Genomic DNA, 22,323 nt, shown 5'->3' on the forward strand with positions numbered 1-22,323 from the left:
CTTCTCTGCATTCTCTCTCTTTTCTTTTGCTCTTTACTTTAGCCTTCTAGAGAAAAAAAAAAAAAAAAAAAAAAAAAAAAAAAAAAAAAAAAAAAATTCTATGACTAGTAAAACATCGGGGATTGAGCATAACAAGACTCAGTTATCTTCTGGGCTGATGACATTCAACATCTAGATACCCAAGGGGAGGGCCGGCCGGCCCACTTCCACTAGCGGGGACTATCCCCACCTGTCTACAATATTGCCGTACTTCGGTTACTGCAGTGGGCATCTTTCTCTCTATGAGGCAAAGTCTCTCTCTTGACCTAACCGGCAATTGGATCAGTTCCGGTCAACCACATCGAATAAATTATACCTGTCAGGCCAAGTTGCCCCACCATCCAAGGAGCATTGCAGGTGGATGTTCGGAGTAGATGTGGAGGTAGAGGTGGCTGAGGTGTTAGTACTAGTGATTCAGAGCCATGCACTTAGTGATTTTGGTATTTGAATGTCAGAACAGCTCGAAACATCTACAGAATACATGATCACACCTGCTATACTACATAAAGATCCTTAAGGCTTAGATAAGATACCCTGGGACGCGGGAATCATCATCGATTTATTCTTCAGTAGTAACAGCATGTAGCCACTTGTCAAGCATAATATTCCTGACACCACTGTGATCAACTATTTACTTGGCGCGGGTCCGACGTTTTTTGTTGGTAGCGGTCCTGTCCGCGATGTCTTCATGCCCATCCTTTGCAGTTCGTCCACCATGACGCCCTCGTTTGGTGCGCACCTCCTTTCCTGTTGACGTCACTGGACTCTCCAAAAAATTATCTGCGGCTGGATCAACCAAGTAACCATCTACGCCAGTTGAATCCGGCTGTTCCACAGATGCAGCTTGCTGCCGGAGTCGACTAAATGCTTTCTCCATCCTTGTCTGGCCACCACTGCGAACACGTGGTGCAAAGGCACCCGCTCCTTGTGGACCGCTGAAGAAACTAGTAATATTCGATTGTGTGCCCTCCTGCTCTCTGCGGTTCATGTCGCGAATTACGGGCACCAGGACCTCATCAGTGCGTTCTTGACTCCAGCCGATTGTTGACATAAGGAAGTCCCGCAGGCCATGTAAGTCGGGTACTCCCCACTGGAAGGGAGACGGGTCCGAGTCCACCTCTGGTTCCAGGTACGCGGCATCGACTCGGGGATCGGGGAAAGATGGTGGTAGGAAGATTTTAGTAGCATGCTTTTTGAACTTCTTGTAGAATGTTGCATGGCTATCGTTGCCCATGTTGAGTCCTGTTTGCACCTGAGTCCACCAATCACGGAAGTCTTCCAGGGTCCCGAATTCAGTGAGAATCTCTAGAGCAGTTACAGGCCCGATGCCGGGGATGCCCTCTGTGTAGTCGCTTCCTAATAGATGGGCAAGCCTGATGAGTTTGGTACGAAACAAAGAGTACTCTTTCTCCAGGTCGGTTGTGAGGTAGCATTCAACAAACTTGCTTTGGTTGAACATGTTTTTGTAAACGCGTGTTCCTCCGAATAAAAACACATCACTATCATCGGTGATGATACCATCAACAAGGCCGAGTGACACCAGTTCTGCACACTGGGCTTCAGCTTCCATAGGGGCCGTGATGTATGGAAGACCGAATAGCCTCAGCAACTGCTGGCATTCAGTAATCATGACTTGTGACACTTCGTCTGCATCTCTGCGGTCCTTCTTTTGCTGAGATCGCAATTGTTTCAGTTCTTGCTCGTAGTCAAATGGAAGTTCTGTGTGAGAAGAAGAGTTTAGTGTCGCTGCAAAGCGTACATGCTCTTCCCCTTCAGCCGCAAGCTGTTCGAGTAATTGCTCGTCTTCAGGATCTGAGAAAATTTCCTCATCATAATATTCCTCCACTTGATCTGATTGATCTAGTGCAATGGGTTCCGCGGGTACATTGTCGGGCTGCAAGACAACATCCTCGAACTCAGGCGAAGGCGACTTTTCGATGTGCCTCAAATCTGTTTTGTCATCAAAGGAGGTGTGTTTCGTCATAGAATGATTGGACGCATCCACTGGGACCCTATCTCCCATATGTGCCTCCAAAGCTTCGGCGCCCCTTGTCTCAGTGACTTGTGCTTCGACAGGAGTTATTTCTGGCCTATTTTCGCGCTTGATTTGAGCCTCTTGACTAACAACGTTCAGTTGAGGAGTTGGGTCCTCCAAGTCAATGAATGGCTTTGAGCCTTTTGAAGACTCTAAATTCTGATCCTCCGTCGCGTCTTCATCGCCAACGATGAACACATGATCTGGTATGTTCTGCTCAGTAGGCGGCTTCGCCACTGGACGAAGATCAACCTCATCACTGACAAATTCAACATTTTTGACAGTTTGCGATGGCCCTGAGAACCACGGCGGCAGTGGCTGGTTATCCTTCGTCTTACTTGGTTCTTTGTCGGATGTTTTGGCGCCAGCGTCTTGTTCGGGTATTTGAGCACGATTGAGTAACTTTCCAGTTTTGAGCGGTTTAAGTGACTCAAAGGGTAGCGGACCATCGAAGGGATTATCTGCTACTTTGGACGGTGCTTTCTTTATTCTCTTAGACTGTGCTAAGGCGGCGACAAAGTCCATTCCTTCGTCATCGCTATGATCCGTAACGTTTGCCGGGGCCTCATCGATAGTTGGAAGAGACATATGGTTCTGGTTAAGCTGAATTTCAGGTAGATCATCATTATTGATATCCCCACCAGGTTCGAGAGACATCGCGATCGCTCGTTGAAGCGTTTCGTCATCATCATCTCCACTAATATCGAACAAAGTATCTGCAGTATGGTGGTTACGCTTCGATAGGAATTCATCCTGACCACCTTCCACGAATAGGGAGTCTTCGTTGGCTGCCTGCAGCTCGGGGCCTCTCGTATTCAAGCTATCACGCATCTGATTCCTGTTTGGCTCATCGAAACCCCCCTTCTGGAGAAAAGGCAGCTTAGGTAGTCGGTTCAATCCTTCAATAGGTACATCTTCAAATCCTCCGTCATCGTCATCCGAATTATCCTCTTTATCCGGGAATATCATCTGCTGACCATATTGGTCAACATCGATAGGTTTATCTTCTTGACCTTCCTTATTTCCCACAACACCCAAAACCCAGCCACCTTCGATGGTATCGTCCTTCACTAAGACATACTCCTTCCCGCGTTCTCCGGCAATACGTTGTCCTGATTTGTACAGAGCATCTTCACCGTTCATGCCGTTAATATTCATCAGGCGCTGCGTTAAGTCATTGCGCTCCTTTACACGCTCGATTTGAAACTTCGAGAATGCCATTCTATCAGGAAACATGCTGTCTAGTTGCTCCTTTGAGTACCCCATCCGGAGACGGCTTCGGAGCCTGGCCGCATTGAGAATGTTGTACCGGTCCGTCGCCGGGAGACTGACGAAGAATGGGCTATCAAAGTCAATTTTCGAGAAATCATACAGATTGATATCTTCTCCTTGATGAAATTGCCTTGCATATTCCTCCAATTCGTCCTGGGACATGATACGAGGGTCATTGGGGGCCCCCATCTCTTCAAGACTGGTTTGTAACTCCGGCAGATGATAGGCGTCCTTCTTCTTGAACGAGCGCGTCTGCTGCTTTTCCTGTTCGGTTATGAAAGCATCACCAACATAAACTGGGTTGTCTGGCACCTCCTCTTCATTTTCCGTTCTCCCCCTCCGGCGGGTAGCCGCCTCTTCCTCAGCAGACCTTTGCAGCTGCACAGCCAGCAGCTTTCCAGCGGTCCGCACGGCATCTTCTCGCCGACCCTCACGCCGTTTCTTCCGGTTTGCTATAGTCTGGCGCTTGAGTACTGGAGCGCCACCGTCAAACACGAAGACCGGCTGAATACCAAAGTAGAGGAGCTTGCATATGCGCCGAAAGAAGCCCACGATATGAGAGTTCCGGAGGGCATTGCCTTCTTTGTCGCGAACCGCCTTCAGGAATTGATATATCCATATCGATGCATCAACAGCCAGGCGCTTCTTGTTGAGAGTTTCTAATTTGATGGGCCGTGCACAAGGATGTACGACCGTCCAGAGCCCATGGACACCCATGCTGCTCTAGCAGTCCCAGAATTATGGGCTTTGAAAGCCGTGCCCAAGTGCCGGCTGTTTACACGTCATAGACAGTTATATGAGATGAAACGTATTAGGCGATCATTCAGACGATTCAGACGAGCAATCTCACGCCCTATAGACGACGCGGATCAACTGTGGTCGGGAGGCGCTGATGAGGTCATCTGACACGTCGGAACGCGGGATACTGTCTTGGATCAAATCACGTGATGTATATGACCTGGAGCCGACACAAATGGCTTCAGGGGCTGACCGATTCCTCGAAATGCATGTCGAAAGCGATAATAATCGACCCAGGGGGCCACTAGATCCTGTAGGTATAGCGCTTTCAGAACTCTACTCACTGTGATGATTCATCTCAACTCATGTTCATGTCTCCTGACTCCGGCTCTCTTATATCCATGCGAAGCTACGCTGATCTCATGAGATGGATGGTCGAAAAGAAAGACAAGAACTAGGGAAAGATACTGAGTTTGGACCTACACATAAGCCGATACAAGCAACGAGAACAACAACGCCCCTTGACATGCCCATAGCTTCTTCAATGCCATGGTGACATTCATATTACCAGATGATCATAGTGACCCTCAGTACCATCTTCATTTTACAATATTTATACAATAGGACCCAAATGAGTCTCTGTCTACAAGGCAGTCTGGTAGAGATCAGTCATAACCAGCTACTGCAATGCCGCCAGCGGCTTTAATAACAATTTTTCCCAGACAGTGCTGGCATAGGGTACCGCGGCCCAGCGTACAGCGATGGTGGGGTCATTGACTGGGTGGGCTGTGAAAGCAACTTAGTAGAACAATGGTGTACGTCTTGGTCTATTAGGCGCATGTGTTGTTGAATCCCCTTGGTGCAAGAACATGACTGTATGATAGTTCAGTATTGAGATCTTATGTATGGGCGGAGATGATCATGTTCGCGATCTTATTAAGAGATGTAGAAGTACAACGCCGTAGACACAGTCAGGTCAGGGAAATGAGACTGTAAAAATGAAAGAGGCCATGAGGTAGAGAGACTGGGCATTGTGCCTCTTGTAAATGTGATATTGCACACAGGAGTCGATCATTCCACCACTAACGCCACGCGGCATCCGGGAATATCAAACTTAGCACTTGATTTTAGGGAATCCGAGGCCCCTGTACCAATCACAGGTTGCGAATAAGTAATTGCTTTCTCCGATAGCGCACCAAAGAACTGAGATACGACACCCAGATCCTTCTCCATGCGATCGGAAGAGCTGGGAATGGCCTCGGAATCAGCAACAATGCCAAAAGTCAACCGCATGCTTCCATCGTTGAGAGAATCCGGAGTATGGTCTGATTCTACGGAGACAAAAAACTGGACATAGTCACCCGGTCCTGCAGCTTGAGAAAGATTTGACATACTTTCATCAAGTTGTGGCATCTCAAAGAACGCAGGCGGCGGAGGTGATATATCTGAGAGAGGTTGTCTCTCCTGGTCTGCGAAGAGATCTTCCAGACCCAGGAGCCCCTGTTCATTGTCTGCTTCAACAAAGGTCGTTTCAGGGTCTAAAGATAGAAGACCCTGTTTCTTTCCCCATCCACCGCCGCCACTCATAACCCGATGGAGTTTGCCTCCTGCGCGGATTGCTTTGACGAGGCTCTCCTGTATATTAGCGTTGTTTTCCAAATGGAAGCCATTTTCGGAGTTCTCAATCAGGGCCCAAACAGAAACCCTCCGGTCAACAATGCCGTGTTCCTCAATGTAGCGGGGTAGTTCCTTTTCCAGTTCAGATGAAGCTGGCATTGGTTCCGTTGATTGACTATCCGTATGCTTTGCCAATTGACGAAGGATATTTCCCATGCTTGATATAACTCTCCTTCGTTGGCCAACAGGGTACAACGGGAGCTTAAATGAGTTTTGTACGGAAGCGACCGCCGAGGTCACCGTACAGTTGGAGAAATTTACGGATTGCTCCAAAGTATATTGCTGGGAAGGCGTATAGGTCCAGCGCGTGCCGAAAAGAGTGGTGTCATTGCCGTTAATGAATATTGTATTGGCAAGACGTAGTCCAAGTTCATGGGTCGACCTCTGCGAAGCCTTGGGAAATGCGTCATTTTGGAGTTTGAAGACCAGACTGGACTCTGCAGCTTCCATACTCCGAACACGACGAGGCACAGCAATGATTCCCTGTATGTCTTCTGCCTTCACCAGCAACAACGACACGCCATCAGAGTCAGATGGGGTTTTGCTGTCGGCAATCTCTTCGAGCCTGACGCGGAGGTCGGGTAACTTATCGACCACGGCAACAATGGCATGGACAGGTCTTAAAGATTCGTGGCTGGGTGTAGAGGGGTATAAAGAGTTGATAAATTGTTCAAGAAACGGGTTTGACGATACGTCGATCCAGTGGGCGAATGCAGAAGTGATTAGGAGAACGGGTACATAGTCTAACGAGGAGAGGGACTCTGGGATAGGGGATACGTTCGAAAGAACGTCATCTGGTGTCTCTTGAAATACTTAGTCAAGGCAACTGTTATCAGAAGGAGAGCAGTTCTCACGATTTGACCTGGCGTTCTTGTTAGCCAGGTATATGCCAATGGAAGATCGTTAAGCCCAGAGCTTCTAGCTGATGCGACTGCGTTTTGGGAGATCAGTCGGATCAGAGATGTCGCTTTTGCTCTGGGTTGACGATATCCGACCTTAGCCAGCCGTACTGACAGAGAGCGCGGGACGCGCCCGAGTATCATAGACATAGAATCAGCATGGGAATCGACACGCGATGGCCGATTGATATAGAGACCAGCTGATTTGAGGTGATCGGAGGGATTTGGGGAAATGCGGAGATGACGGGAGATTTTCTGGCTTTCACCGCCCTGCGTATCGAACATGTGAGCGGCAGTATGCACGTGATAACATGTTGTTTCTCCACTTGCTTTTTTATAACCCTATCTGCCTTTCTTCAGCTTGTTCTACAGTAAAGGTACCTAAGTAGGGGCGGACATCTTAATTGGATCCCCGAACAAGCTATCTTGTATCTCTTGTATTCGCAGGAGGTGGGGGAGATTTTCAATTTAGCCCCGCCATACTCTGTAAATACATGTGCTTACTGTGAGCTTCGCTGGGCACTGAATGATGAGGAATTCGCGTAGATTGCAGTTTAGTTCTGATGCCTCATGCTTCCCGTTGTTTGTGGCCTTGGAAGGCTGGACGGAAGATCAGCGATGGTGAACCCCAAAGTCTTCATCTTCCGGGCATTAATTAAGGAATTAATAATACTACTCCGCAGATAAGCTAAACAAGGGACCCGCGGGAGGCAAACCAGACAGATAAGCAACCCCACGTGATTCCGATGAGTGACCCGCCCCCTCACGAAAGTCTTGATCCATTATACTGGCAGGTAAGGGACTTTGAAAGCCTTTACTCCATGGCCGCTAATGCCCGCCGTACTACACGGCATCTTGAACCAGCTTCTTCAAGAAGCGGAGGACGTTATTACTCTCCTCCAAACCCAGCGATCTAATACTTAGTTCAGACCGGGTAATCTACCCTGACCACTTCCACGATGCCAAAGCTATTGTCTTGTGCCAGCTCGGCAAAGATGATTACTTCAAGCCGACTTATGCCCTCTTCTCACGTCGCCCGATTCGCCGTCTGGAACCCTCGGAATCACAGTACCAACGCAATAGCGACAGCCACCCGATCCGAAGATAGGCTATCCTCACCAGCCCCCTCTACCAAATCCGTGCCGCCACGATGGGCTGCCCTGAAATCCGCGAAGCCTTTCTCGGAATTTCTTACAGATACCTTCAACCGCCAGCACGACTACCTCCGCATCAGTGTGACCGAGCGATGCAATCTTCGCTGTCTCTACTGCATGCCCGAGGAAGGTGTCCCATTATCTCCACCGGCTCGTCTCCTTACCTCTCCCGAAATTATATACCTCTCGTCGCTGTTCGTCTCGCAGGGTGTGACCAAGATCCGTTTGACAGGCGGTGAGCCTACTGTTCGGAAGGATATCATTCCCCTGATGCAGTCGATCGGGGAACTGCGACGCAATGGCCTTCGTGAGCTTTGTCTGACGACGAATGGCATCTCGCTACACCGCAAGCTCGACGCCATGGTTGATGCCGGCTTGACTGGGATCAACCTTAGCCTTGATACATTGGATCCCTTTCAGTTCCAGATTATGACACGGAGGAAGGGCTTCGATGCGGTGATGAAGAGTATAGACCGGGTGGTGGAATTAAACCATGCCGGGGCTGGGATCAAGTTAAAGATCAACTGCGTGGTAATGCGGGGAATCAATGAGCGGGAAATCATCCCTTTTATCGAATTAGGGCGAAACAACCCTATTGAAATACGCTTCATTGAGTACATGCCCTTTGATGGCAATAAATGGAGCCAGGGCAAGATGGTCTCTTACCAAGAAATGCTGGCAACCATCCAGGAGAAGTACCCAGATCTCCAGAAGGTGCCGGATCACAAAAATAACACGAGCAAAACTTATCAGGTTCCTGGCTTTAAAGGCCAGATCGGGTTTATCACCAGCATGACCCATAACTTCTGTGGCACCTGCAACCGGTTACGCATTACATGTGATGGAAATCTGAAGGTATGCTTGTTTGGCAACGCCGAAGTATCCTTGCGAGATATCCTCCGGAAGGAAAACAACGGGGAACCAATTAGTGAAACAAGGATGAAGGAGCTGGAATCTGATGCTCTTGTCCGGAGAGAGGAGGAGTTGTTGGATATCATTGGAGTAGCGGTTAAAAGGAAGAAGGCAAAGCATGCTGGCATGGGGGAGCTGAAAGATATGAAAAACAGGCCGATGATACTTATTGGTGGGTAAGCATGGATCTGTCAACTACTTTCGTGTGTTATGTTTTCTTTGGGGATGGCCACTCCATAGGCCGGTGACACGACTTCTATGAATCATGAAGAGCGCATAATGATCTTACTACTAGCAAGCCGCGCTGATAGACATCAAATAGATAATCCATCACTGCCAAAGTCCAACAAGAATAGATCATGAATCCTTACTCTAGAGTATTAGACACACCCCCCCCCCCCCCCCTTTCACGTGACTGATGTCCATGACATGTCGGGCTCCATCGGAGGTCCTAGTGTCAGTCACGTGGCTGCCTAGCGACTTTTCAGCCCAGTCGATCGATGGCCACCTCTCCATCTACAGACCGACGCATCCTCAAGAGTCACCTCCAGGTCCGAAACTATGAGCTCCAGGACCTTGGTCGGGCTGCGATCGACCACATCAACACACTTGCAACGCAGCGGTGTTGCTGCCGCTGCCGCCGTCAGCAGCAGTAGTACTAGTAGTAGTGGCAGTGCCCCGCGTCGATGTCTTTCCTCGGCTTCCGGTCGGCAAGTGCAGCAGAGTGCCGAGTTCTCCTCCAGCAGCAAGAGTTGGGATCGCTTAGGTCGCCGCGCCAAGGAGAAGCTCCTGGACCGGGAATTCTTCCTCAGCCTGTTGAATTCCGCCTCGACCAAGCGTGAGGCCAAGTCTTTTTTGGCCCGTCTCAAAGCTCAACACCAAGGAACTCCTCCCCTGAAGCCGGCCGCCAAGCAACCCGGAGTAGCGGAAGCAGCAGCACCAGTGTCGTCGGGTGCCAGCTCAACCTCGTTCTATGGCGCCTCCCGATCGGTCTATGACAGCCCCGTCTTCAGACATGACTCAACCCCAACACCTCCCCTTCAAGATGTGTCTGAGCGCCTGCACTTGGCCCTGGTCAAAATAACCACTCCGCAGCTTCTCGATGACTCGACGGTCAACGGCGTGGCCAAAACCCTATCGCAGCTGAATCGTCTGGGAATGGCTTGTTGTGTGGTAGTCGACCCAGGTACAGCAGGCGATCCTAATCAACTGCGGAGGATCGCGGCCGAGCAGGCAGATCGCATCTCAACGGCTGTGGATGCCCAGCCGGACTCGAAATCCGCCCATATCGACTCTGTCCTGTCCGTTTCTGCGCTGAACCCTGAGGCGCCTAAAGTCCTATCTCGAAAGTTACTGCTAGGGCCGTTGCGCGATGGTCAAATCGTGGTCTTGGCCCCCATTGCTTATACTGAAGACGTTCCTCGAGCAGTGACTGTCTCGGCCAGCGATGCCATCTTGGCCCTCACCAAAGAGCTGGCCGGCCTGGCAACAAATCCCGACCCTGATGAAGATCCCATACGGACGGCCCAACGGATCGCGGGCCTGCAGGAGGAAGTTTCTCTGGATCGAGTCATCCTCCTGGACCCCTTGGGCGGGATTCCTGCTTTCAGTGGACCTCAGACGTCCCATGTTTTCATCAATATGGAACAAGAATTTGATGACATTGAGAACGAGTTGCTGCGGGTGTGGCAGTCAGCAGCATCTGCAAAGAATAATCTTCCGGAAGAAGGTTTACCGTCTATCGCTGATAGCAACCCTCTGTCCAAATTCGCCGATACGGAAGTCGTCCCAGTACCTCCTAGTCAGAAAGCTTACTCATCGGACTTAACCTTGGATACAAGCATGGTGGAGGGTCATATAAACAACCTGCGACTAAGCCAAGCCGCACTGGCGATGCTACCCTCGGCGTCGTCTAGTATCATTACTTCCCCACTCGAAGTTGCAAATTCAGCACAGAGCCCTGGAGGCGCTAGTCCAGATGTATCAGCTGTTGGAACCCGAAGACAGAGAAACCCGCTTATCCATAACCTTCTGACCGACAAGCCTCTGCTCTCGTCTTCTTTGCCCCTCAGCCGACGCGCAGCCCTAAATGGCAGACGGGACTCGATCGCTACACAGCCCTCGCATACCACGTTTGTCAAGCGAGGCATGCCGCTGACCATCATCCCCAATCCTTGGCTTTCACCTTGGACGGCCAAAGATCGGCCGCGTCTGGGACTCGATGATCCCTCGATCGACCTGCCGCGACTGGTGCATCTGATCGAGGATTCCTTCAATCGCAAACTCGACATACAAGACTACCTCAATCGAGTCAACGGTCGCCTGGCCGGACTCATCATTGCAGGGGAGTATGAAGGAGGCGCCATCTTGACCTGGGAGCTCCCTCCCGGCGTGGAAGATGATGGGAGTGAGGCGAGCCAAGCTCGCATGGTTCCCTATCTGGACAAGTTTGCCGTTTTGAAACGTAGTCAAGGTGCTGGTGGTGTGGCGGACATCGTCTTCAATGCAATGGTCCGCTCTTGTTTCCCGAACGGCGTGTGCTGGCGCAGCCGCAAGGATAATCCCGTGAACAAGTGGTACTTTGAGCGCTCGCAGGGGACATGGAAACTATCCGATATGAACTGGACCATGTTCTGGACCACGCCAGGACTGACGGAGGACTCTCAAAAGTTTCGGGATTACGAGGCCGTGTGCCGCAGTATCCAGCCGAGCTGGGCTGATGACACCGGTGTTGTGGATTGATCAATTCGATTGCTTGAACATAATCTTGACATATGTATATACCCATTTTCCTGATGTCCATTACTAAGTTATCAAGGACCTACTACTCCATTCCTCCGTAGTGTTGGGCCCTGTGGCCGTTGAAGTATTCAGTTGAAGGGCCACAAAGAGCCGACAATAAAATAAAGTAAAGGCAATAGTAATAAATCAATTCACTGGGCTGATGGAGCTCGCTAAGCAAGGTCTACCAGCTATGGAGGCTATCTGTCTGATGGTGGAGGAAAGATGAGGATCCAGCCGAGGATCTCCTCCCAAAGCGGACTAGTGCCTGCATGGAACGCCAGTACATCAATCGGCAGCACGTGGTTGGTCACCCTGGCTGACTCAGCCGTGACTGAGACGTTCCTTCCCCCCACAGGGATTTTTAGCAGATTCCGATAAGACAAGCAAGAATTTCGGCAATCTCTCCTGGCCCTTTTCGATCGCGCGCGCTTCCAGAAACGCAAGGAGATCTTCGGCCACCAGCCAGACCGAGCTGCTTGCTTCTTTCATCCTTCAATCAACCGTGTGGGGTGGTTTCTTCAATGACTATGCACTTATCAGCGCCTTCTCGCGATTAGCATCCATCCTCCTCCCCCCTCCTCCCCTCTCTTTTCCCCCGTCTCCCCCTCCCAGCCCCAAGAATCTCAATGCTGTCCCTCGGCCTTGCGATCTAGCCGGGTCCGACGAATGAATGACTTGACTAGGCACAATCACTCTTGCAACTCACCGATCATCTTGCAGCTCCTCCCGATCGTAAATCCTACTACTTACCCACCTCTCGGTGTTAGTCCGGGCTTCTGACCTGTCACACTTGCCCGATAAAAAAGAGATTTAAATTACCATCGCTACCGCTTATGATCTCCGGTTTGCGCCAACCATAGAAAAAGAAAATAATAATTGGGGCGCATCATGCCGCCGGCCACTGCTTCCACCACTGCCACGCCGAAGCTGGCTTCTCCGGGTTTTAATGCTGGCGCCAGACCATACCGGTCACACAAGGTTAGGGCCTGCGACTTGTGCAGGAAGCGCAAATCGCGATGCACCGTTGACATCCCGGGTCAATCATGCCTGTTGTGCCGCGTTCAAGGAGCGGATTGTCACTACCAAGAAGAGGCCAATAATGATCCTCCACTCACCAATGGCCATGAATCGAAACCTTGGGTCCCCGATCACACTCGGGTCTCGTCGCTAGGTCAGAAACGCAAGCATACCCCGGACGCAATTGATTCTTCGGCGCACCCCAGCCGCCGCCGCGCTTCCAGCGTCGCACATTCGGACTCGGCCTTAGACCGTCGGAGGAGTGAATCCAGGAGCCAAGGAGTCGATGACCCCCACAATGAGTCGGTCCTAATTGTTGGTCCTGTCGTGGCCGATGATGCCCAGGTTATCGAGAGATACATGCCTCCCGAACGGACTAGCAAATCGGTCGAACCAAAAAGTCAGCCATACAACGTCTACTCCAGCGACCCTCGAAAGCCCATTCTTTACACTACAGTGTCTCGGCGGAGGCAGGGTATGCGGGTCGGAGTTCCTCCCGGGGAGAATCAGAAGGAGATCCTCGAGCAGATCCTCGGCCCATTCAAGCGCGACCTCGTCAGACTGTACGCTTTCTCATAGAATGGACCCCGAAGGTAGTGTGAGGCGCCATGCTAATTCTCCTTCTCAGGTTCATCGACCGGTTCAATGCAGCATTTCCGATCTTTGACGGGGAAACTTTCTGGGAGGCGTTCTTGTCGGAGTCCCCGGGAGACCCGCCAGCGTCGCTCTTATGCCAGGTCTATTCGATGTCGCTAGTTTATTGGAAACACACCCCCAAGCTGGCCTGTCACCCGAAGCCAGATGCCCGGTACGCAGTCAATATGACTGTCGCTGCGCTCCACGAGGAATTTTCGGCGCCTGGGCTTTCAACAGTCAGTGCAGCCCTCATCGATCTTACAGGTCGGCCCATCTTTTCAATGACGGGAAATGCCATCAGCTGTGGGCGCATGATTTCCCTCGCACATTGTCTCGGACTCAACCGCGATCCAAGTCACTGGAAGCTATCCCGCCCCGAGAAGAACCACCGTATGCGGCTTTGGTGGGGCGTCGTGATCCATGATCGCTGGTAAGCCTATCCGACCTACGCCCATATATGGATCTGGCGTCTCACTAACGTAAATGCAGGGGGAGTTTTGGTCACGGCGTGCCTCCGCAGATTGCCAAAAATCAATACGATGTTCCTCTTCCCACGATTGACGTTCTGATCCCCCAGGCTTCTCGGACACCCGAGCGCGTGCGAGCTGCCCACTGCCACATTGCTCTGTGCCGGCTCACTGAGATCTTAGGCGAGCTATTACCGCTCGTCTACGGCTTGCAGTCTCGAGCCCACCGCGAAACGACGAAGAAGGTGCGGCAAATTCGCACAGATCTCGACGCGTGGGAGGACTCTCTCCCCGATTGGCTCCGCAACCCCATCAGCACGAATACCACAGAGGAGCGTATCTCTGGTACAAGCAGTCTGCAGCTCGGCTTCCTTGCAGTGAAGATGCTCGTTAGCCGTGTCGAACTCAACGTGAGAACCATTGAGCCTTATCTATTAGACTCGGGGCAATACTAACTTTGCCTAGGAGGTCAACAACGCCGAAGCAGACAACCCGGAGGCGCGCCGCTACTTCCAAACAGAGTGTCGCCGATCCGCCGAAGAAATCGTGCAATTCATCTCATCCCTCCGGAAACAGAACTTCCAAGAATTCTGGCTTCCATGTATGCCGCACCCCCAAGATGTCTCCCATGATCCACAGAAGAGAAAGATAGGACTCTAACAACCTCACAGACAGCGCCTTCCACCTCACCACAACCGCCACCCTCCTCGTCCGCTGCGCTCTCGAAACCACGGACCCCGAAGTGGCCCGCTCCTGCCTAGCCAACGTCGAAACCTTCCGATCTATCCTTCGCCGTGTCCGCGAAGAAGAAGACTGGGATGTCGCCGACATGTGTCTCGACCACTGCGAGCGTCTCCTCAACCGCCTGAACAACAGCACCGGCGCCAACCCCAGCGCCGAACATCCGCCCACCTTCACAGACCTCGGCCAGCCTCCAGATAGTACCCACCCTCATCGACTAGTAAATCCCGCCGCCATCGCCCTTCCGGAGACACAAACAAATAATGATATTGTCGACGATATGATGAGCATCTCCGGGACCTTCGGCACGATGGACGGCTTTCCATTCGACATGACAGGGATATGGGATGTTTCTGTATTCCAGGATGTCAATCTGACATAACGGTGCTGCTCAAAAGAGGATATAATAATTGTGTGGCTGTTTGCTATTATCCTTCTCATTTCAACTCAAGGAGTGGGATTATTCTATCACTTGTATTTGGTCTAACCCGGTTACGATGGTCGTATTCAACAACAGTGTGGGACATAGGATGGTGTGTGTGGATTTGTGAAATTTTCATCTCATATACCCAGTTTCGTTTGTACAGTTTCTCTTTTGCGGGACGATTGATTAGATTTTGATCTGATTGTATAGATAATACAGAATACAAGTGGTGTGATGCTGCAATGATAGTATTGGTTACTATACTGAACTTCCCAAATTATTGGAAAGGCTCCATATGATCTGTGCAATGGATTGAACGAGTACCCCAATCTGCGTATCAGGTCATACTGACTTGAACTGCCATCTCCCCTCTCTGGTAACACCGCTTTTGCCTGGAAGAGTTTTTAAATCCTGGGATGGGCCAGCTCTTCTTGGTGAGACCCTTCTTTATTCAAACGATCATCACTCCATCACGACTGAAACAGCCGTTGAAGAAACAAGTACTATTGGCGCTATGTTCGAAAATTTCTAACAGGCAAGTGAAGAACGTGGGGGAACGGGGCGCGATAACACAAGACAAGCAATCTACGCGTACGAGACAAGACCAAGAAACAACATCACGTAATATCAGTGGCTGCTCGTCATCACAGATCATCTGCCAACGGCCACTTGACCATGTAGCCCACTCCATGGACCTTTTGCTGACTGTTGGCTCTGCTGCATTTTGGCCCGTGACCGAGTTAATCGTGCCCCCGACGCCCCGATACTGTCCTCGCCCGATCCGCCTTGCCTGTCACACAAGGTATCCTCCAGGTTTTGGTTAAGTATACTATAGACATCTTCCAGCACTTGTTGTGCATCCTGCGCTGTCTCCATCCCTTCCTCCAGTCGGTACCCTACGTATTCTTGTTCAGTCATCCCTGCTGCATCCGAAGCAGATGCCCATGCCTCGGCCAGACCAACAAGTTGGTCTGGCTTGGCAGATTCTGTGCCCGTGGCCTGGTGCGAAGCCAAAGCTGCTGTTGCATGTTTAAACCGCGGCTGGCGTGCCAGAATTGGGTACTCTGGGAGAAGATGACTTTCATCTCGCAGCCTGCTCAGGATGCGAAGGGTTGTGTCTTTTTCTTTCGCAAGCATACCCGACAGGTAGAATTTCTGCAGTGCCAATGCCCGCTGGCTCCTGGCCAACGGCTGGAGGACATCGCTAGCAAAAGTAAGGACTCCCAACGCATCCAGAGCTTGTGTTTCCTCAGATGCATTCTTTCCCTGCACTAAGCTAGTAGGCCGTGATGGGGGCTTTCCGGCCGGGAGAGTAACTGGTTGGCAAGCTCTGGAGGCGGCATCAAGCAGACGCTTGCGAGCATCCGCATATGTAGTGTATTGTTGTGCGATCTGTGCTTTCTTCTCCCCGAGCAGACGCACAGACTCATCCATGTCCTCGGAACGGAAGTCCTGAGAGGCTACACGGTTCTCATCGTTCCCAGCACTTACCAGTTTCTCCTCCACCCAACGCACCAGCTCATTTCGAGTTCGCTGTAACGCCATTCCCTTTACTGCGCGTGGGATATCTTGGGCCCCAACGGGCATCTGTTGCGCCTGAAGTTCTTCTAATAACCCTTTCTCTCTCTCCAGCTGAGCCTTAGCGCGGATGACGGCTTTTTCCAGGTTATGCATAAGCTCTTCGACGGTAAGCCCTGTTGTAGCGCCATGTTGGATAACTTCGAATTCTGGTGGTGGCACGAGCTGCTGATAATGAGTTCCACTATCCTCTAGATCTGCTGGTTTTGGCGTATCACGTTGTTTGAGCTCTTGAATGTAGTGTTCAAAAACCTGGAGCTTTGCATGCCGACGACGGTCACGGAGAAGCCGCAGGTATTCCTGTAACTCCGAAGACGAATCCACGGGTAACTTTTCCGCCCGTGTCATGCCCCTTTCTTGGTTCACAGAAGTCGCCTTCTCCACAACTGACTGGTATTCCCTCCTCGCAGCCACGTTCAATTTGAGCGCTTCCAGGTACTGTTTTCGCAACCCCGTCAACTCCGATGGAATCCGCTTGACATCGACCACCGCTTCGTGAGGCACTGATAACGACAGATGGGATTGGCTGTGGCATCCTGGGTGTTCGGTATTGTTTTCTGCGAACTCGATATGCGAACGAAGGTAAATGGTCAAGGCTTGCCGGATCAGTAGGGCACCTTGGCGGCTTTTGATGTAAGGTGCCAAAGGTCTGGCAATTGACGGGATGTGGTTGGGTGTCGCGTGAGTCAAGTCAACGGACTGCGCCATTGGACTGATTGCGAGTAGATGCGATTGTTCCGCTGTCCTCGAAGATGTTAGGTCGTCAAAATAAGATTTGTCTCATCGACAAGATGGTAAACTAGCCCTGAGGTTGAAATTAGGTTCTCCTGTCGTTAGAATATGGTTGCAGACGGGTGTTATTCCGATGTCGATCACTCTAGGGGGTCCACCGGTTCCCGCATAAATTCAGGAAGCGGTATTGAACTATCTTCCCACCTTCGCTGCCCGTTACACTGTCATACACGCCGTTTGTTACTATCAGCTATGGAGGCGATTGGTTGGCTCGAACCTCATGTCAGAGGAAAGAATTGCGGAGCCAGGGAGACGATGAGGTGACCTTGGGTCATGTGACCACCCCCTTCATCAGGGTGCCCTTCGGAAGTTCTGAGGAATACAATGTTTTTTCAGAGGGTGACTACTGTGGATAAGAAAGTCAAGTTTCTTGGAACTTGAAGGCAGGGACTACTCCTTTTACAGTACCAGTTTTGCATATCAAAGCCACTATATATTGTGGGCTTAGACGTGGAGAGGGACGTAAAGAACAAGCAGAAGTAAATGATCGTTACAGTAACCGAACAGAAAAGCCTCTCGCCAAGTGTTACTGTTCAGTAGATGATAATGTAGTCCTCCCAAAAATTGGCTTAGATCCGTCTGAGTCCCCTACTCATGGCCATTTCGTTCCTATTCTACTATGACTTTTGCCTTCATCTTTCATTAAATTGCAAAGATTTCCCGTATCATGCAATCTGCTAAGTTCCTGCTTGAGTGAGTACATGTGAACAAGTGACATATCTGCTCAGTTTGCTGGACCAATTGGACCAATTTGAGAGCCTGAGGCTGAACTCACGCAACATTGTAATATTCGTACATTTCAGGTTCTATTGGGATAATGAACGTAGATGTCAAACAAATAGCATCAGTACTAGACATTATCGCAAGCAATTCAGGTCACCTACACATCGATCCCGTATGTCACGTTAAATGCTACGCTGCCAGCTGTTGTCCCCAGCCTGATTACTGAATCGCACTCTGGTTTAGATACAAGTCGCAGGTATGCGGACTCTGCACACAGTACTTAGGAACCAACGCTTGCGCTTGAACCCCGTTGGCCACCAGATACTCGCGGAAGTTCAGGATGCGCTGGGTCATCAGCGTCGTGCGTTTCCGCCCGTTCTCATCTTGACCTTGACGGCAGCGGCCCCAGCCACGAGCAGCGTGAGGCACGCCAGCCAGAGACGAGGAAGTAGCATGGTTAAATTGGTATCGACACTCAGAGTGAGGGGGAATGAAGAGTGCGGAGAAGCATGGTGGGGAGATTGGGGTTAAAGAAGCAAACAGGATAAGGATCGACGGGGCTAGGGAAAGACACGAAACGGGGGAATGCATGGGGTGAAAGGGAGTGAATGATCCAAAGCTACTCCGTAGTTTCACTTGACATGCCGCAGTTGGTTACTTGATTTGGATCCGCGATAAGTATGCCCCGTAGGTGAAGCCCTACTCTTACAGGTAGATAGTAAGTACTTTGTACGTAGCATGTTTGTTTGTTTGTTTGTTTCATTCCTGGACTGTGCCGAGTTCCAGTGGGTAGGCGGTCACCCTAGCCGTCCTATGTCATTGGGCCATACTCCGTCCAGGCGGCAGAATCGCGTGTCTGCGCAACTCTCTTTGGGTGACTTCAGTTCCCAACATCTCGAACTCACACTTACTTCAGTTCAGATTTTGCAACCGAATTCTGGATCCGTGGGGTGGTGATTAGCTGTATATCTGTATTTTACAGAGTTATATCGGATTCCGGATGTATCTAGGTGCCTCCACGCACTCTGTCAGCTAGTAGTTTTGGTTACCTCGCCGTGTTTCGCTCGCGACATCCGATGACATAGATCACTATTTATGGGACATCAACAACCACGACAAGCCCAGTTCTGATGCGCCTCTTTTGGATTACACCTCATTACGGGCGTGGAGCTTCCTGCGAGTACCAGCGCTAACCCGCGACGCAATTGGCGCAACATGGAGGATATCCGACCGACCGCGAAATGGGCGAACCGCATGTTGCGCCCGTTGACATCCATCCACCACCGACTCCAGAAACACTATGAGATTCGCAACAGCATAGCAGACACAAAATCGAAAGCCAAACCCGAACACCACGATTCCGACCGTTTGCGACTCCAACCAAACAACAAGAAACCCGGTCCAGAACCAGGCTGCAATCTTTCAGACGAGGAACCCGACGATCCAGCATGGATTCCAGGGAACCGGGGAAATCGCCGGCCGAGGCATAATTACTCGAATCGCGGTCAGAGAAATGGCGCCCGGAGACGCAGTCGACTCTTGATTAAGAGCCCGGAAGTGCAGAGGACGCTGCCTGGCGCTATCGAAATCGCGACCCCGTTGATCACAGGAACTGCGCCAGGACCGGCGGAAGCGACATTATCTATTCGCAAACGGCTTTTTCGGAATCCCATACCACCAGTGAGTGCTGTCGGGGCCAGCGAGCGGCGCAGGCAGTCGCGGACGAATAATCCCAGTTTTCCAGCATACCAGGGCTCATGGAAAGAGGTTTTGGATCTATCGGGGGATCCGGGCTTGGTGGATATTGCGCGCTTTTTGGATCGCATGCTTATTAAGTTTTTGGAGAATACTAGGCCTGCTCCGGCGATACACAAACACGAACGGGAGGGTCGCGGTGCCCGATCGTTGCTGTCTATGACTGCGCGACGGCTTCCGGAGTTCATTGCTGAGGAGCAGCGCCTGCAGGATGAGGCGGAGCCGGATGAGGATGTTGATATGTGTGACGCATACTTTACCGAACTTGAAGCTCAATATGCTCCTGGTGGCGGTGGATGGCAGCCGCTTCGTGAAGCTGTGCGTGCGCAAGGCATCCACCTGATTTCGGAGATGATGCAGAGAGAATGGGTACCCAAATTGGCTGCCTGTCGCTTGCTAGAGCAATGTCTTGAGCACAGGGAGTTGGATGCTTTCGAAATACTTATATCACGATATCTTACGACCGTCAAGACACACGACTACCCTACAGCTTTTGACCCTTCAAAACCTGCGGGCCACTGCGATAATCCTATCTACATACTGCGCAATTACTATTCCAAGGCCCCTGAAAGGAGATCTTTTATTTTTGATGAGATGACAAAGCTCCTGTCTCGTGGGGCTTTTCCGCCAGAGTGGATGGTCACCACAAGATGGAAAAAGTGCGTGGACGGGGCTATCCGGTCACTGTCAATTGGCGACGAAGATTCAGCTGCTGCGACCCGGACTATCGAGGCTATCATCCTCTCATCTGCTGGTATCTACCCCGCCACGGATTCGCTGGTAGCTCGGAGCAAGGGGAGAAAGGTACCTCGGTCTGTACGTCTAAAGGACACCCGTGCGTCGGTAACGAAGCCTACAAGCGTGCCTAAAGACCAAGCTCCATGCCCTGTTCCCATCCAGGATGCGCTCAGCAATCTTTCAGCGAGTCTGATTACCGCACTCTGTGGCATGTATATGGCACGGACGCAAACCTCTGGCGCCAATGACATGATGACAGGCAGGAAGGTCAGGCATATTGTTGAGGCACTGTCTTTCGGGGTGCAACGGGCGATCGGATTGGTACTATCGCGGCGTGAGATGGAGGGTCCAAGCTTCCACTCCCTGCGTCGGGGATACGTCTTGTTGGGTGAGTGGACGCTGCAGTGCAGTGAAAATTGCATGCCCGAGGTCATTGGCCAGTCCGACGCCAGTTCGCCAAAAAACTTAGAATCGCTTTGTCTATCGTTGGTACATCAAGAGAATGCAATCAAGCAGCTAGCGGATTTTGTCCAACAAGTCTTTCGATGCTGCGGCCATGAGCGCGAAGATGATCTTGCGAGGACACCTCGGAAAATTCGAGCGATCGTATGGCGGCTTGCGCAGGTGACGACGATGAAGGGCATTTCTCTGCTCCTCGCCAAGGTGGCTGCGGAAACAGCAATGGCGTTGGCGGAGGTTACATTGGATGTGGATGACCACGCGTGGGCTCTCGAAATCCAAGAACAAGCCGCTTCATCCCAGCAAGATAGAAATGTTCATCACTCTGCCGCATTGGCGCGTGTGCCACAAACCGATGTGATCCGCCTGTATCGATGGGAAGAAAGCATTGGGGAATGGGTAGCCAGCACGCCGGTCGCCAAACCCGTGGCTCCCCGTAATGACGGCGCTTCGAGCCCTGCGGCTGCGAGAGCTGAGCGGCGACCATCGGCGATAGCCTGTTCGATCAGTAGCAGGTCGCCCAGCCCTGAACCTTCGGAGGAGGCTGCATCCAGCGTGACATCATCTGCGCCATCGATGAGCTGGAAACGCGAACGTGGGACAAATGATTGGAAGCCACCGTCACCCAAGAGACTTCGGTCAAGTTCGAGGAGGATGGCTGCGGCTGGTTCCCTCGAACCCAATTCTGCACCGATAGCCACCCGGGCGCGGGCGGCCCTTCGCGATCTACCCCAGGCCAAGAACAGCGCCTTAAAGAAGACGAGACTACAATCGGGCCCAATCACGCCCAGCAACTCCCGGGCGGACCCTATCAAAGTGACTCCCCTGATTGAGGTGGTTATCATCAACCAGCCCGTCTCGGTGAAGCCGCTGATCCGGACTCCCAGTATGGCACGGCAACAACAAGAACAACAGCCACCAACCCCAACACTGATTTCCAGTCCATCGGAGATGCAGGGTCCTCGACGCTCCACTCGTACGCGACCTCCCCCAGTCGAGCGGATAATTCCGTGCTCGGACGATGATAGCGAAGACGAGCTGAGTTTTCTGTTGTGACAGCGAGGGTCGTGATTTTTACTTTTGCCCGTTCAGTATCGTTATTGGGAAACTGGGCATGATTGTTGGCGACGTCTCATGATTTTGACGGGCCGGTTCATTTAACCCCATCAGTGGGTTATTGATGGTCTGGTCTTTGTTCATTTGCAATTGGAGTCTCATTGCGATTCTTTCTTTTCTTGGCGAATTGGGGAACGACTGATTGATTCGGAGCAGGAGTGGATTGACTGATTACGTTCAGTTCGAGGATTTTCTTGGTTTCTGGCTTGATTGATTCGAGTGCCGATGATACCCGCGGGCAAAGACTTTTACAATTTAATTCGTTTCTTATTCCTATACCCGGTGGAACTCGCTATGTAAGATGTTTAGCTATGCAGACGCTTCACCGGCTGAAGCAACAATATGACCATAAACGACGTCAAACCCA

General features: G+C 51.3%; 7 protein-coding genes across 7 annotated transcripts; 3 read left to right on the plus strand and 4 right to left on the minus strand.

Moving 5' to 3' along the window:
* Positions 1-670: 670 nt before the first annotated feature.
* On the minus strand, positions 671-4,063 carry BDQ94DRAFT_175912 (ssDNA endodeoxyribonuclease RAD2; the record flags this gene model as incomplete). Its single annotated transcript, XM_026772581.1, has 1 exon — positions 671-4,063. One exon carries the CDS (start codon positions 4,061-4,063, stop codon positions 671-673), a length of 3,393 nt encoding a protein of 1,130 aa, XP_026620118.1.
* A 1,092-nt stretch (positions 4,064-5,155) lies between these two features.
* BDQ94DRAFT_175913 (uncharacterized protein) lies at positions 5,156-6,945 on the minus strand (the record flags this gene model as incomplete). The annotated part of the gene is made up of 2 exons (XM_026772582.1): positions 5,156-6,564; positions 6,624-6,945. The coding sequence occupies 2 exons, from the start codon at positions 6,943-6,945 to the stop codon at positions 5,156-5,158; spliced, it is 1,731 nt and encodes a 576-aa protein (XP_026620119.1).
* A 674-nt stretch (positions 6,946-7,619) lies between these two features.
* Positions 7,620-11,547, plus strand: arg2 (acetyl-CoA:L-glutamate N-acetyltransferase; the record flags this gene model as incomplete). The annotated part of the gene is made up of 2 exons (XM_026774823.1): positions 7,620-8,902; positions 9,215-11,547. The coding sequence occupies 2 exons, from the start codon at positions 7,620-7,622 to the stop codon at positions 11,466-11,468; spliced, it is 3,537 nt and encodes a 1,178-aa protein (XP_026620120.1). The 3' UTR covers positions 11,469-11,547.
* Positions 11,548-12,398: 851 nt separating this feature from the next.
* On the plus strand, positions 12,399-15,038 carry BDQ94DRAFT_185211 (putative C6 transcription factor; the record flags this gene model as incomplete). Its single annotated transcript, XM_026774824.1, has 5 exons — positions 12,399-13,090; positions 13,156-13,593; positions 13,653-14,040; positions 14,096-14,231; positions 14,302-15,038. The coding sequence occupies 5 exons, from the start codon at positions 12,399-12,401 to the stop codon at positions 14,751-14,753; spliced, it is 2,106 nt and encodes a 701-aa protein (XP_026620121.1). The 3' UTR covers positions 14,754-15,038.
* Positions 15,039-15,083: 45 nt separating this feature from the next.
* On the minus strand, positions 15,084-17,195 carry BDQ94DRAFT_154576 (uncharacterized protein). Its single transcript, XM_026768315.1, has one exon. The coding sequence runs from the start codon at positions 17,079-17,081 to the stop codon at positions 15,447-15,449; it is 1,635 nt and encodes a 544-aa protein (XP_026620122.1). The 5' UTR covers positions 17,082-17,195; the 3' UTR covers positions 15,084-15,446.
* A 912-nt stretch (positions 17,196-18,107) lies between these two features.
* On the minus strand, positions 18,108-18,479 carry BDQ94DRAFT_175918 (uncharacterized protein; the record flags this gene model as incomplete). Its single annotated transcript, XM_026772583.1, has 1 exon — positions 18,108-18,479. One exon carries the CDS (start codon positions 18,477-18,479, stop codon positions 18,108-18,110), a length of 372 nt encoding a protein of 123 aa, XP_026620123.1.
* A 287-nt stretch (positions 18,480-18,766) lies between these two features.
* Positions 18,767-22,318, plus strand: BDQ94DRAFT_185215 (uncharacterized protein). Its single transcript, XM_026774825.1, has one exon. The coding sequence runs from the start codon at positions 19,104-19,106 to the stop codon at positions 21,894-21,896; it is 2,793 nt and encodes a 930-aa protein (XP_026620124.1). The 5' UTR covers positions 18,767-19,103; the 3' UTR covers positions 21,897-22,318.
* The last annotated feature ends 5 nt before the right edge of the window (positions 22,319-22,323 follow it).

Source organism: Aspergillus welwitschiae, assembly GCF_003344945.1.
Source record: "Aspergillus welwitschiae strain CBS 139.54b unplaced genomic scaffold BDQ94scaffold_69, whole genome shotgun sequence".
NCBI lineage: Eukaryota > Fungi > Ascomycota > Eurotiomycetes > Eurotiales > Aspergillaceae > Aspergillus > Aspergillus welwitschiae.

Coding starts and splice junctions, on each gene's coding strand:
- BDQ94DRAFT_154576 (XM_026768315.1), bottom strand. CDS start 17,081: ATGGCGCAGTCCGTTGACTTGACTCACGCGACACCCAACCACATCCCG.
- BDQ94DRAFT_185215 (XM_026774825.1), top strand. CDS start 19,104: ATGGAGGATATCCGACCGACCGCGAAATGGGCGAACCGCATGTTGCGC.